This window comes from Sturnira hondurensis, unplaced genomic scaffold (genome assembly GCF_014824575.4).
Source record: "Sturnira hondurensis isolate 20B ecotype Veracruz unplaced genomic scaffold, ASM1482457v3 Scaffold0019835, whole genome shotgun sequence".
In the NCBI taxonomy this organism is placed as follows: Eukaryota; Metazoa; Chordata; class Mammalia; order Chiroptera; family Phyllostomidae; genus Sturnira; species Sturnira hondurensis.
Genome location: NW_028092466.1, coordinates 3,069,366 through 3,084,784, shown reverse-complemented (window position 1 = coordinate 3,084,784; position 15,419 = coordinate 3,069,366). Strand labels below are relative to the sequence as shown.

Genomic DNA, 15,419 nt, shown 5'->3' with positions numbered 1-15,419 from the left:
ACCCTCGAGCCTCCCCCCTCCCCTTAGTTCATGTCCTTGGGTGGTACTTGTCTTTGACTTCTCTATTTTCTTAACCTCCCCTGTCTATTTTATGCCTACCAATTAAGCTCCTTACTCCCTGTACCTTTCCCCCTCCCATTATCTCCCTCCCTCTTCCCACTGATAACCCTCCATGCAATCTCTATTTCTGTGATTCTGTTCCTATTCTTGTTGTTTGTTTAGTTTTAGTTTTTTGTTTTTTAGGTTCAGTTGTTGATAGTTGTGAGTTTGTTGTTATTTTACTGTTCATAGTTTTTTATCTTTTCCAATTTCTTAGGTAAGTCCCTTTAACATTTTATAGAATAAGGGCTTGGTGATGATGAACTCCTTTAACTTGACCTTATCTGGGAAGCACTTTACCTGCCCTTCCATTCTAAATGATAGCTTTGCTGGATAAAGTCATCTTGGATGTAGGTCCTTGCTTTTCATGTCTTTAAATACTTATTTCCAGCCCCTTCTTGCCTGCAATGTTTCTTTTGAGAAATCAACTGATAGTCTTACTAGGGAACTCCTTTGTAGGTAACTGTCTCCTTTCCTCTTGCTGCTTTTAAGATTCTCTCCTTATCTTTAATTTTGGCTAATGTAATTATGGTGTACTTTGGTATGTTCCTCCTTGGGTCCAATTTCTTTGGGACTCTCTGAGCTTCCTGGACTTCCTAGAAGTCTATTTCCTTCACCAGATGGGGGAAGTTTTCCTTCATTATTTGTTCAAATAAGTTTTTAGTTTCTTGCTCTTCCTCTTCTCCTCTTGGCACCCCTATGATTTGGATGTTGGAGCACTTAAAGTTGTCCCAGAGATTCCGAAGTCTCTCCTCATTTTTTTTTTGAATTCTTTTTTCTTCATTCTTTTTTGATTGAATATTTCTTTCTTCCTTCTGGTCCACACCGTTGACTTGAGTCCCAATTTCCTTCCTGTCACTGTTGATTCCCTGTACATTTTCCTTTATTTCACTTTGTATAGCCTTCATAGCCTTCATTCCTTCCTTCATCTTGCAACCGAATTCAATAATTTCTGTGAGCATCCTGATTTTCAGTGTTTTGAACTCTGCATAAGTTATCTATCTCCTTGTCACTTAGCTCTTTTTCTGGACCTTTGATCTGTTCTTTCATTTGGGCCATATTTCTTTGTCTTAGAGCACCTGTTATGTTGTAAGGAGCAGAGCCTTGGGTATTTGCTGGGGCGGGGCAACCCATGTCACTGCATAGTTGTAGGGGCAGGGTCAGAGAGGGAACAATGCTGCTTGCTTGGCTCTTGTCCCACTTTCAGTCACTTCTCTCACTTCCCATAAGCAGATAGTGCCCTTTCAAGTGCTGATTCCCAGGTGGATGGGTTTGTGTATGTTCTAGGATCCAGTGGGCCTCTCCAAGAAACTTTTTGTGAGTCTGAGAGTTTTTCCCACCAGCACAACATCCACAGAATTTTACAGCCAAAGGTTTTGAGTCTTCAGTTTTCTGGTCAGCCAGCTCCTGCCTCACCAGCATGGTCCACTTCCTTGCTGTGGGTCCTCTCTGGCAGGCTGCCCATCTCTGCCCCTCCTACTGGTCTAGATGAATGTTTCTTTAACTCCTTGGTTGCTGCAGTTCCATGTAGTTTGATTTTCTGGCAGTTCTGGTTGTTCATTATTTTTAAATTGGTTGTTATTCTTCTTTTGGTTGTGCGGGGAAGAAAAGTGTTTCTACCTATGCCTCCATCTTGGCAGGAGCTTTTTTAAAAATCATTTTTATTGTTATTATACTACAGCTGTCCCAATTTTTCTCCCTTTGCCCTCCTCTGCCCATCCCACCCCCTGCTCCCACAGTCAATTCCCACACTATTGTTCCTGTCTGTAGGTCATTCATACATGTTCTTTGACTTGTCCCTTCCTCTTCTTTCCACCTTTATTCCTATCCCCACTCCCTTCTGGTCACTGTCAATCTGTACCACATTCCCACGCCTTTGGTTCTATTTTGTTTGTTAGTTTATTTTGTTCATTAGATTCCTCATATAGGTGAGATCATATGGTATTTGTCTTTCACTGACTGGCTTATTTCACTTAGTTTAATATTCTCCAGTCTTATCCATACTGTCACAAAAGTTAGGAGTTCCTTCTTTCTTTCTACTGTGTAGTATTCCATTGTGTGCATATACTTCTGATTTTTTTATCCACTTATTTACTGATGGGTGCTAAGGTTATTTTTAGCACTTGGTTATTTTATACAGCACTGCTATGAACATGAGGTACATAAGTTCTTTTGAGTGGTGATTCAGCATTCCTAGGGTATATTCCAGTAGTGGAATCACTGGGTCAGAAGGCAGTTTCATTTTTAGTTTTTTTGTGGAGATTCCACACTGTTTTCTACAGTGGCTGCACCAGTCTGCATTCCCATCAACAGTGTACTAGTGTTCCCTTTTTACCACAGCCTCACTAACATTTGTTGTTTGTTGATTTATTAATGACGGCCATTCTGACAGATGTGAGGTGATATCTCATTGTAGTTTTAATTTGCATCTCTCTGATGGCTAGTAATGTTGAGCATCTTTTTATATGTCTATGGGCTGTCTGTATGTCCATCTTGGAGAAGTTTCTATTCAGGTGCTTTGCCCATGTTTTAATTGGATTGTTTGTCTTCCTGGTTTTTAGTTATGTGAATTCTTTATATATTTTGGAGATCAAACCCTTGTTCGATGTATCATTGCAAAATATATTCTCCCATACAGTCAGTTCTGTTTTCATTTTGATTATGGTTTCTTTAGCTGTGCAGAAGCTTTTTAATTTGATGTAGTCCCATTTGTTTATTTTTTCCCTTTATTTATCTTGCCCTAGGTAATATATCAGCAAATATATTGTTATGTGGGACATCTGACACTTTCCTGCCTATGTTTTCCTCTATGACTTATATGACTTATATTTTATTTTTTATGGTGTCATGACTTATCTTTATTTTATCTATTTTGAATTTATTCTGGTATATAGTGTGAGCTGGTGGTCTAGTTTCACTTTCTTTTTGTATATACCAGTCCAGTTCTCCCAAAACCATTTATTGAAGAGGCTATTTTTGCTCCATTGTATGCTCCTGACCGCTTTGTTAAGTATTAATTGACCATAAAAACATGGGTTTATTTCTGGGCTCTCTGTTCTGTTCCATTGATCTATGTGCCTGTTCTTATGCCAGTACCAGACCGTTTTGATTACAGAGGACTTTTAGTGTAGTTTGATATCAGGTATTGTGATTCCTCCTACTTTTTTCCTCTCTCTCAATATTGCTGAGGTTATCTGGGGTCTTTTTTAGTTCCATATAAATGTTTGAAATATTTGTTTTAGGTCTCTATAATATGCTATTGGTATTTTAATAGGAATTGTGTTGATCTATAGAATGCTTTGGGAAGTATGAACATTTTAATGATGTTAATTCTTCTAATCCATGAACATGGTGTATGCTTTCATTTATTTGTGTCTTCCTTAATTTCTTTCTTCAGTGTTCTATAGTTTTTCACATACAGGTATTTTACCTCCTTCATTGAATTTATTCCTAGGTACTTTTTCTTGTTGCTATAGTAAATGGGATATTTCCCGCGCCCCACCCCCCAGTTTCTTTTTCTGATATTTCATTGTTGATGTTCAAAAATGCCATTGTCTTCCTTCCTTTCATTTAATTGTTTCTCTTCCCTTCCTTATATACCCAATGCCTTTGTCTCCTAATCAGAACACTATTTAGGCTTCTGCCTTAAATCAGAGCATCCAGGAGAGATATTCTTTTGAACACAAATAAATGCTTACTACCTCTCACTCTGAAAGGCCTTTTTTGTTTTTAGGTCAACATATTGAATGTAGCAATAGCCAGATCTCTCCAAAGTCAAGGCATGTTTCTCCTTTTGTGTTTAGTCAGGAACTGGTGGGGTGATACTTTGGTAACATGTGTTTACCTTGTTCTCTAACAAATCTGTATCAGTGTGCTAATCTGCATGGGTGATGCTTGCTTGAATTAATTCAAGCTCTGTCATTCCTTCCAGATTTACTAGGTGATAATCTTCAGAAAAGAAGCCCTCCTCCTTTTCTTGCTCCACTTTAGAACATCACCGTGGACTTACAGATTGTTTTATTCACTTATGCTCATTCTTTTTGATGAAATATTTCCTAGGTTTAGTGAAATCTTTTTCTTCAAACTAGCTCTCTTGTCCTTTTGTTATACTCCTGTTAGTTCTTGAGCACTTCCTTATTTTCTGGCACAAGGAGATGGTCCAAGCTCATCTTGTGTTTTCCCTGTTCCTCGCACAAATCAGCTGTTACTTCAGAGTCCTGGATTCTTGAAGTGGAAGATGGTATTTGAAACAAGATTGCAGTGTTCGCTGTGCTCATTGCCACCACTTCTGGTCTAGGACCTTCAGTGTACAGACTTAGAAAAAAAGCCCTTTTAAAAATTAAGACTTCATATTGATAATTCTGATTCAAATTTAATATTTAGCATTTTTCCTTATCTTCTTTTACTTTGTATACTATATCTTTTTTCTTTCAGTGAAAATTTTCTCTCTGATAACATTACCATACTTATTTATTTACCTATTCTTAAAGTACATATAAAATAGTTTCAACCTTAATATTAAAATTGCCACTAAAAAGATAAACTTACTTGGTACAGTTTTAGACTTCTTTGAAAGTCTTTATGTCCTTAGACTACATTCTTTGTGTGGTCATGTTATTAATTGGATATGCAGTTTTATTTATTTGTTTCTATTTGTACTAAGAGTTTGCCTTTTCATTATTCTGTCTTTAAATTTTTTAGATAAATAGAATATTGGCAAGGGTTGAAAGCTGAAACTATATAAAAAGTGTACTCAGAGAAATCTTACTTTCCTCATTGTCTCTGTGTTTCTGCCTACTGTCTAGAGATAACCATTTTTATTATTTTCTAGTTTATCTTTTCTCTCTCTTTTCTTTTTCTTTACCTTTTATCAAATTGTAATATATACTTTACACTTCTTTTTGCAAAACTAAGCAAATATATAAAATGTTATTTCCCCATTTTTCTTACACAGAAGACAAGATACCGGGTACCCCATTCTGCATCTTTCTTTTTCACTTACAATATGTCCTGAAAAGTATTCTGTATCAGTTTTTAGGACCATTTCTCTCTCTGTTTTTTCTTTTACACCTGCATTATACTCCACTCTCTATATTTATTATAGTTTATTCAGCCACTGTCCTATGGTCATTTGGGTTATTTCCAATTTTTTATTACTAATGATGCCACCTTGAATAATCATATATGTGTACGTTGGTTCATATTTATGGTGGTGTATCTTTTGGAAGATTCCTAGAAATGAAATTGTTGTATTAAAGGTAGATGCTCATATTATTTGTCAGATATTGCCAAATCTTCCCCCCACCACAGAGGTTGTACTCTTTTGCCCTCCTTTCAGCAGTGTTTGAGAATGCCAGTTTGCCTGGTGGATGCATATTACACACTGATCATGAAGCATTTTATAAAGATATCTGACTTCAGATTCACCTACTGGTAGTGAGAGTGAGTTGGAGTTGATCTGGGTGTTCTGGGACCTCTAGGAACATGGCCAGGTTTGGGCAGAGTCCTGAATGTAGAGGAGAGTTTAAGAAGCTTTTTGAAAAAAAAGCTTTAATTTAATTATTGTTCAAGTACAGTTTTCCGTTCCCCACTCCCATCCCAGCCCACCCCCCCATGGTCCCCACCTCCCTCCCATTTCCACCCCCCTTAGTTGTTCTCCATGTGTCCTTTTTACTAGTTTCTGTGAATCCTTCCCCTTTTCCCCTGAAATTCTCTCCCCTCTCCCCTCTGGTCCCTGTCTGCCTGTTCTCTATCTCAGTGTCTTTGGTTGTATTTTGCTTGCTTGTTTGTTTTGTTTTTTAGGTTCCTGTTAAAGGTGAGGTCATATGGTATTTGTCTTTCACCGCCTGGCTTATTTCACTCAGCATAATGCTTTCCAGTTCCATCGATGCTGATGCAAAGGGTAGTAGCTCCTTCTTTCTTTCTGCTGCATAGAATTCCATTGTGTAAATGTACCATAGTTTTTTGATCCATTCATTTACTGATGGGCATCTAGGATGCTTCCAACTCTTGGCTATTGTAAATTGTGCTGCTATGAACATCAGGGTGCATAGGTTCTTTTGGATTGGTGTTTTAGGGTTCTTAGGATATAATCCCAGCAGTGGAATTGCTGGGTCAAAAGGCAGGTCCATTTTTAGTTTTCTGAGAAAATTCCATACTGTTTTCCATAGTGGTTTTCTAATGGAGTGCAATTAAACCAACTGTCCCAGCTAGTGCCCACCCATATCCTATTGCCCAAACCAAGTCAATACACATCTTTCTAGTTTCTGATTGCTAGTACATCTTTTTTTTTCTCCTGGCTTTCTTGGAACCTACTCTGCCTTCTGAAAGGCAGGCCAGACATGCTGGGGAGCTCATGCCCCCACCCCAGAGGAGCCTTCAGGAGGAACACTAGCCTGCCGACACTTACTTTGGCCCAGGGAGACTGAGTCTGAACTTCTGACCTCTAAAACTGTAAGACAATAAATCATATTGTTTTAGCCACCAAATTTGTAGTGATTTGTTATGGCAGCCACAGAAAATAAATATAAAAGGGCATCTTTAAAAAATTGCAGCTGACATTATGCTGAATGGTGAAAGAATAAATGCTTTCTCCTAAAATCTTTAACAAGGTAATAAGTTCACTCTTTCCACTTCTATTCAACATTGTACTGAAGGTCTTAGATAAAGCAATAATGCAATAAAAAATGCAGAGTTTGGGATAAAACAAGTAAAAATGTTATTCACAGACAACCTGATCATCCATGGAAAATCCCACTACTGATGCTAATAGATGAGTTCAACAATGTTGTGGGCTACTGATCAATATATAAAAACAGTTGTATTTTTATATACTAACAATAAGCAATTAAAAATTAAAACTAAGAAAACAATATTACTTATAGCAGCATTAAAAATACAAAACACATATGGATACATTTGACAAAAGATGAGCAAGCCCTATACTAAAAAGTACAAAGCTTTGCAGAAAGACATTTTTAAGAATCTAAATAAATGGAAGGTTATACTATGGTCATGGACTCTAAATTGATTTATAGTTTTCATGTAATCCCAATCAAAATCTCAGCACACTTTTTAAAGGAACTGACAAGCTGAGTCTAAGATTTATATGGAAATGCAAAATACCTGGAATAGCTGAAACAAACTTGAGAAAGAACAAAGGTGGAAGACCAACACTAACTGATTTCAAGACATATTGTACTGTGAAAGTATAATAATTAAGCCAGCACAATATTGGCCTAAAGATAAATCTAAGAATAATGAACTATAATATAGAGTCTAGAAACAGACCCGCACATATAAGTGATGACTGAGTTTTAACAGAAGTGCCAAGGCAATTCAATGGTAAAGAATAATCTTAGCAACAAATGGTGCCAGGACAACTGGGTATAAAAAACAACTTCAATCCTTGCCCCACACCATGAATACAAATTAACTAGACATAGACCACAGGCCTAAAGGTAAGAGTCCAATCTACTAAACTTGTAGAAAAAAAGCATGAAGTACAAAAGAAAAAGTTGGACTTAATCAAATTAAAAAGAACTTTTGCTCTTCTACAGACACAGTTAAAAATAAAAAAGCAAGTCACAGAATGGGAGAAAATACTTGCAAAACACACATCTGACAAGAGGTTTGTATCTAGACTATAAAAAACCATTAACAATGCAAAATTAAGACAAACACTTCCGTTTAAAAGATGGCCAAATATTTGAACAGATACTTCACCACATAAGATATACAGATGGCAAATAAACACATGACATGATTCTCAACATCATCAGTCATTAGAGAAGTGCAAATTAAAGCCACAATAAAATACTACTTACTACACACCCATTAGAATGGCTAAAATTTAAGACTGATTATTTGAAGTGGTAATAGAATCTAGAGCAGCTGAAACTCTCATCCATTGCTGGTGGGGATGTAAATTGCTACAACTTATTTAGAAAACAGCTTGGCAATTTCTGAAGAAGTTAAAACAAACACCATACTACTCTGCCATTCTACATCTAGATATTTATCTGAGAGAAATGAAAATCTATGTTCATATAAAAACTTGTGCAGAGGTTTTCATAGCAACTTTATTTGTAAAAGCCAAACTCAGAAAGCTGTCCAAGTGTCCATCAATAGGTGAGTGGAGAAATTATGATACATTCACAATGGAATACTATCAGTAATAAAAAAGGAATGAAATATTGATACATGCTATTACATGAATGAATCTCAAAATAATTATTCTGATGGAAAGAAGCCTTATACAAAAGTGTACATATCAGCCCTGGCTGGTGTAGCTCAGTGGATTGAGCGCGGGCCTGCAAACCAAAGGATCGCGGTTCGATTCCCAGTCAAGGCACATGCCTGGGTTGCAGGCCAGTTCCCAGCAGGGGACGCACGAGAGGCAACCATACACTGACATTTCTCTCCCTCTGTCCTTCCCTTCCCCTCTAAAGATAAATAAACAAAATCTTTAAAAAAAAAGAGTACCTATCATAAGATTCCATTTTATATAAAATTTAAAAAATTTCAAACTAGTCTATAATGGCAAAAAGCAGACCAGCGTTGCCTGGGCATAGGGTGGCAGGAAGTAATGAGGAGAAATGTCTTACAAAGGTCGTAAGGAAACTTTTGGAAGGTGATGGAAGTGTTCATTATCTTGAATGTAGTGATGAAATCAATCCAAATTAATCAAGGTTTACACTTTAAATACATGCAGTTTACTATACCTCCATACTTGAATAAGTGATAAAAAGAGTTATGTAGAGAAGTTTAAGACATAATTTGGCAGGTAATAAGTATTTACTGTGGGTTCTTCAACAAAATTTACTGAGGAACATCATCAAGATTTTGTTTTTAAATAAATTTTGTAGAAGAACCCACAGTATCTTGATGATGATATGCATGGTGGACTGAATGAAAAGGTGAGATTCTATGAAAAGATCTTACTTAATAAAAGAGAATTTTCAGTAAATAATCCTCTGCCCAGAATCAGGCTGTCCTGGGACTCAGAGAAAATAGCCCAGTGTTTCACTAGGTCTTTGTCTAAGGGGTCATCTATGAACAGTTATTTTAGAAAGGAGATAGCCATTTGGAAACCTGGCTGCATCTTCCAGAGAGGGGGACTGCCTTACTCTAGCAACAGCATGCCCAGGGGCAAAGAACCTGTCCCCATGCCCAAGGCACCCTCTGTCCCGGCACAGTTCTTCTATGATGTTGTGAATCTTGGTGCACCAGGGCTGGGCTCTGGGACCAGCCAAAAAGGTAAGTCCCAGATGGGCTCTTCACTCATCAAGGTTACTTAGCCTCTGAGATGTTCCAGACAGCAGGCTAAGCTGCGTTACTCTGGTGTGAGCAAGGATAGTGTGCACGCCTAAAGCCCTAGCAGTCCTGGGCAACCTTGAGCCCTGAGCTCGGGGTTGAGACCGTTACCGTCTAGCTTCGTGATCATGTTTGCTCTTCCTCTGTGTTCAGGTGAAACACCGTGGCTTGCTGTCCACCTTGCAGCTGCTGTATACTGTGGGGTATTCACTCTCCATTGCCGCCCTCCTCCTGGCTCTCACCATCCTCCTGTGTCTTCGGTGAGTGGCATGTCTGCTGGCACATGCTCCTTGACTACCTCTAGAAGGCTGCAGGTGATGTCACGGCTCATCAGAACTCGAAAGGAATCCAAGAGAGTCCCTAGTCTGTCCATCCCATTTTGCAGGTGAAGGGAGAAGGGAGACCAGGTGTCCAATGACAGGCACCGAGTCACCCAAGTCACAAAGCACAGTGGGAACTGGAACCTGGACTCCTAAGTCTGCTTTTGCCTCCTTTGGGTTAGATAACCTCCTCTGTGCCTGGCTCTGCTCTAAATTCCTAACAAACCCATTACTACCACAGCCTGTGCTCACCACAACTCTGCCAGAGGCATTATTTCTACAGAAGAGATGAAGAACTTCCCCAAAGTAAATTAGTGAGTGGTGGAGGCAGGATTCTCACCCAGGGCCCACTGAATCCAGTTAGCTGTGCTTCCTCAGTGCTCAGGCCCTGTTCTAAGCATGTTACATGCACTAAGTCGTTTAAATCTTGTTCTAATCAGAATTATTATTAATTCTAATCCCACGAGATTAGCATTATTGTTACCACTATTTTCTAAGTGAGTTAACGGAAACACGGAGAGTTTGAGTAACTTGCCCGAGATTGCACAGCTGGCGAGTGAGGGAGGCAGGATCACAGCCAGGCAGTCTGGGGCCTGCACATTTTCACTCCCTAATACTCTCTTTCAGAATCCAAAGACTGAGTGCATTTTATTAAATCACGTTTTTAGAAGTTACCCAAGTGAGGTATTTAGAGAAGAACTAGGGAGCCCCTCTAAAGCTGTCTCATGGTTGAGCCCATTCAGGAATATAATTGGGCACCTATGAGGGGCACCCCCCAAATTCCAGAATTATCTTCTGGAGGGTGGGCCCCCTGTAGAACAGGCTATGCCCCCAGGTAAGTGTTCTAGGTACCCACCAGTATTAGTGTACTACCTGGTGTTGTTGTGAGAGGCCGTGTTCAGCTTCAGTGAAATTTTTTTTGAAGAATCTTTCAATGCATTTGCCCATTTCATCATGGGTGATTTACAGATTTACAAACTGTTTTCAGCAGTTTTTGACCCAAAACAGCGTGATCCCCATGCTTCACTCTCCCATTTACCTGCTCTCACCCCAAGCAACCTTTTTTGTTGTTGTTTTTCTGGATGAAAAAAAAAAGTCCTCAAAGGGAAATGTTTTGCCCATGTGGAAGAGGTGAAACAAAAAAAAAAAGTCAGAAGCTCTAAAAGGCATCAACATTGATGAGTTCAAAAACTGTTTTGAGCAGTGGAAAAAGTCTCAATAGGCATATTGCATTAAATGGAGAGTACTTTGAAGGTGACTGAAGTTTAAACATGTAAGAGTAAGTATACATTTGAAATAAATAAATTCTGAGTTTTGGGGGGTCCCCTTTTGTAATGTGACAGAATGAGAGTCTGGCACGGACACAGGAGACTTGGATGGGGACCATGGAGACCTGAATGCTAGTTCCAGAGCAACTCACCAGGGCTCTGCTAGCCCGGGGTCTGGCCCTACTTGGCCCTTAATCTTGCATGGCCTGTGACTCCTGGAGCAGAGTCAGGGCCGTCTACGCCCCTGGGAGAGCAAGTTTTGAACAGTGGGAGAACTGCACAGTCTGTTATCTGCGGCCTCCTCCATGCACCTTCCCAAACTCTCAGAATCAAACCAGGTGAAGATGACTGTGCAGCCACGCTGGAAGTACCTTTAGCAGGACCTGGGTCAACCAAGTGTCCGTTTTGCATCAGTTCCTGCTCTTGAGTGCTCCCTGGTCTAGTTATGGAGAAGGATGCCTGAATGGTAAAACATAGGACCTGCTTCACATCTTTTTTTGAGATTAAAAAAAAAGAACAGCTCTAAAGCAAGGCAGGACTGGGTGTTGCTGCACATAGGCCTGGGCAGGGCTGTGAGAGCCAGGGACGACAGAGGCTGAAGATGTGGTTTTACATCATCGGCCAGGACATAGCCACCATTGCGGAGGCTCCAGGTGGGTGGGGGACAGGCAACACCTCGTTCTGTGCTCAGGTACAGGGTGAGCACTTTCACTCATTAATTGATTGAATCTCTCCGCAGCCCTTTGAGGTAAGTGTTCTTGTTCTTACAGGCAGTAGAACCTTGGAGAGCCGCATTTTAGCCTTAGAGTTGCTCAAATCTCAGCTCTACCATTTACTGCTCTGGGACTTTAAACAGGTGACTTCGCCTTTCTGCCTCAATCCCCCCAGCTGTAAAACCAGGGCAATGATAGTGCCCATCCATGAGTGCATACATACATGTAAATGACTTGGAATGCAGTGGGGCGCGCTGAGCATGTTATATAGGTGTTAGCTATTATTGTCCTCATTTTGCAGATGACGAAAAGGAGTCACAGGGATGTCAGATCACATAATCCAGCCTTCCAACTCTGGTGCCCACACTGTGAGCCTCTGCCCTTTAGCGGTAGATACACAAGTGTTTCAGGCACACACCTCTTGGTCTGAGCTGTTCTTTCCTGAGGGAAGGCTCTCGGTTTTCTCCTTGTACAGAAAACTCCACTGCACACGCTACTACATCCACATGAACTTGTTTGCTTCTTTTATTCTGCGAGGCGTGGCTGTGCTGGTGAAGGACATCATCTTCTACAACTCTTACTCCAAGAGGCCCAACAGCGAGAAGGAGTGGATGTCCTATGTGTCAGAGGTACATGTTCCCACCTGGTGGATCAGTACCGGGAATCAGAGGGCAGGGAGCTGGGGCTCCAGATGGGAGGAGGGAAACAAGGGGTGGGTGTCAAAGGCTTTGTGGTTAGACAGGCATCATCTGGCTTGAAAAAAAAAAAGAAAGAAAGGAAAGCCTCTCAAAAGTGGGACAAAGTAAAGAAAATCATCAGCAGGAAAATTTACCGAGGGGTTACTGAATGGCCCTTGGGTGAGAAATTTTTCCATCTGAAAATAAAAGAAGAAATTAAACCAGAGTACCCTTCAAAGTTTTTCCAAATTGAAATCTGCATCTGTTGACATGGTTTTTTCTTTATCCTGTTAATAATAAATGCATTAATCTGTTAAATTACCTTTGTATTCCTGAGATAAACCCAACTAGGTTCTGATATATTATTGTTCTTTTTACATTGCTGGATTCCATTTGCTAATACTGTCTTCTGTTCTGCATGTCATATATATTTGTGAAGAATTTTCTTTTCTTGTAATGCTTTTGTTAAGTTTTTGGATAAAGTTTATGCTGTTCTCTTAAAAACAAATCAATCTTGTTCTCTCTCTATTCTTTGGAAGAATTTATTTAAGATAGGTATTATTTCTTCTTTAAATATTTGATGGATTGCACCATTTGGACTCAGAGTTTTCTTTATTGAAAGGCTTATAATTATTAACTAATTATGACTCTTGTATTTAGATTTTCTATTTCTTCTGGTGTCACAAGGTAACTTGTGTTTTTTTAGAATTTGTCTACTTCATCTTATGTTTCAAATTTATTGGCATTTTATTTTTTATAGTCTCTTAAGATCTTTTAAAGTTCTATTGCATCTAGGATGGTGTTTCTTTTTTCATTCCTGATATTGGTTGTCTGTCTTTTCCCCCTTGGTCACATTTTCCAGTTTCTCAGTTTCATTGGATTTTTCAAAAATCAAACTTTTGGCATTGTTGATTCTCTTTATTTTATGTTCTCTATTTTATTAATTTCCACTCTCATATTTATTATTTTTCCATGTAGCTTTTTGGTTTAATTTGCTCTTCTTTTTATGACATAAATACTTAAAGTAATTGGTTTTCAGCCCTTTCCTTAATTATTTAAGGTATTTAAGGCTTTAAGTGTCATTCTAAGTGTGGCATTGTCTGCATAGCACAAACTTTGAGCAGCAAAGTTTCCTATGCAGCATTTTCCTTTTATTCAGTTCAGAAATAAGTTCTAATTTCTATTATAATTTCTCCTTTGATTCATGAGTTGTTTAGAAGTTTATTTCCTCATGTCTAATCATATGAATATATTTTGGATGTTGATTTCTAACTTAATGGAATTGAGACCAGAGAACACATCATTTAGTGTTTTTCTAGGGAAGTCGCTCATGAGATTTCTGATTTTGTTTGTCTGATGATCTCTATAGTGTCAAGGAAGAGGCTATGAAACCTGCATGAAGCAGTACTTCACAGTTTGGTAGTGTGGCCGCCTCTCTGGGAGGTTCATCAAGGGTTTGGGAGAGAAGGGAGTGAGGGGGAGGGTTATGCACAGGGAGGCCCTGCCCTGCCTTCTGAGTCCAGACCCTGGAAGGCCTGGACTCACCTCCAGGTGCTCTGTCCTCTGCAGATCTCCACCTCCTGCCGCTCCGCCCAGGTCCTCCTGCACTACTTCGTGGGGGCCAATTACTCCTGGTTTCTGGTGGAAGGCTTGTACCTCCACACGCTGCTGGAGCCCACAGTGCTTTCTGGAAGGCGGCTGTGGCCCAGATACCTGCTGGTGGGTTGGGGTGAGTGACCTGAACCCCCAGCCTCTTTTTCTGGGCACTCTTCAGAACATGAGAGCTCAATAGAGCCTTTGGTTGGAGCTAGAGACCCAGTGGATGGATGGAGGTTTGTGGGACAGATCATTCCTCAGTGACAAGAGTCTCTGAGAAAGGGGTGTGTGTGTGTGTGCATGCACATGTGCACATGCATGAGCAAGCACACACACATATGCACAAGTGCAAGTAGACCCAATGCACACATTCAGAAATTGAGAAGGTTTTTGGTAGAATCAAATGTCATTTCTTCTACCTTGCCCCCAACTGTATTGGTCTGCCCAGGATGGTATAACACAGTGTTCTGGACTGGATGTTATACAATACATTTACTTCTCACAGTTATGGAGGCTGAGGAATCTGAAATCAGGCTGCCAGCATGATTGAGTTCTGGTGAAGGCCCTCTTATTGGCTTGCAGACAGTTGTCTTCTTGCTGTGTCCTCACATGGTGGGGGGGCGGGGTGGGCGGGGGCGGGAGAGAGAGAGAGAGAGAGAGAGAGAAGCAGCTCTCTGATCTCTTAAAAGGGCATTAATCCATCATACTGACTGACAGCCCCTCCCAACCACTTCCAAACCCAGTTACCTCCAAAGGTCTCATCTTCAAATATCATCAATGTAGGATGTTGGGCTTCAATATATTAATTTGGGGGAAGACACACAAACCATACCACCAATGAAGTCTTCAAGATGAGGTCTGGAACCTGTGTTGCCACAAGCTTTTGGGGAATTTAAGGCTGCAGGATTCAGAGGAAATAACCTTGGCTTGCAGTTCAGAAAATTTTGGATAATGTCTCTCTATATTTGCTACAAGCTGTTCTGGGATGTGTGGCAAGTCTGTCCTCTCTACTCCCCATTTTCCCTGAAAGTAAAAGCATAGTCGAGCTCTGTGCCACTCTAGTGTTCCTGCAGTCCTCAGTTCTGTGATTTTATAGCATTTAACCAACTGTGCTTGGCCCATGTGGCTGGGGTGGGAGGCAGCAGCTTTGGCCAACAAGCAGCTAACTGCATTCCCTGTTCTCTCTCAGCTTCCCCACTGCTATTCGTTGTGCCCTGGAGTGTCGCCCGTGCGCAGCTGGAGAACACAGGGTATGTACTTCACCTGTTTTCTCACTTTCATGAGCAGGTGATCCCAAAATATGCCCCCAAACAAATATGTATATCATTTTCCTAAAGAGACTATCCATCCCCTTCAATTCTGGCCATCTAAACTATACCTAGGAGTCCTGGTGGGTATGGTTCAGTTGAGTGGAGCATCATCCCACAGCCA

At 40.1% G+C, this 15,419-nt stretch overlaps 1 protein-coding gene across 1 annotated transcript in view; it reads left to right on the top strand.

Annotated features, from left to right (window-relative positions):
• GLP2R (glucagon like peptide 2 receptor) overlaps positions 1–15,419 on the top strand; it is a 72,393-nt gene that overhangs the window by 17,051 nt on the left and 39,923 nt on the right. Inside the window, exons 5-8 of the mRNA XM_037028289.1 lie at positions 9,568–9,674; positions 12,191–12,344; positions 13,962–14,121; positions 15,178–15,238. Of these exons, the coding sequence (XP_036884184.1) occupies positions 9,568–9,674; positions 12,191–12,344; positions 13,962–14,121; positions 15,178–15,238 (482 nt within the window). The remainder of the gene's footprint in view (positions 1–9,567; positions 9,675–12,190; positions 12,345–13,961; positions 14,122–15,177; positions 15,239–15,419) is intronic.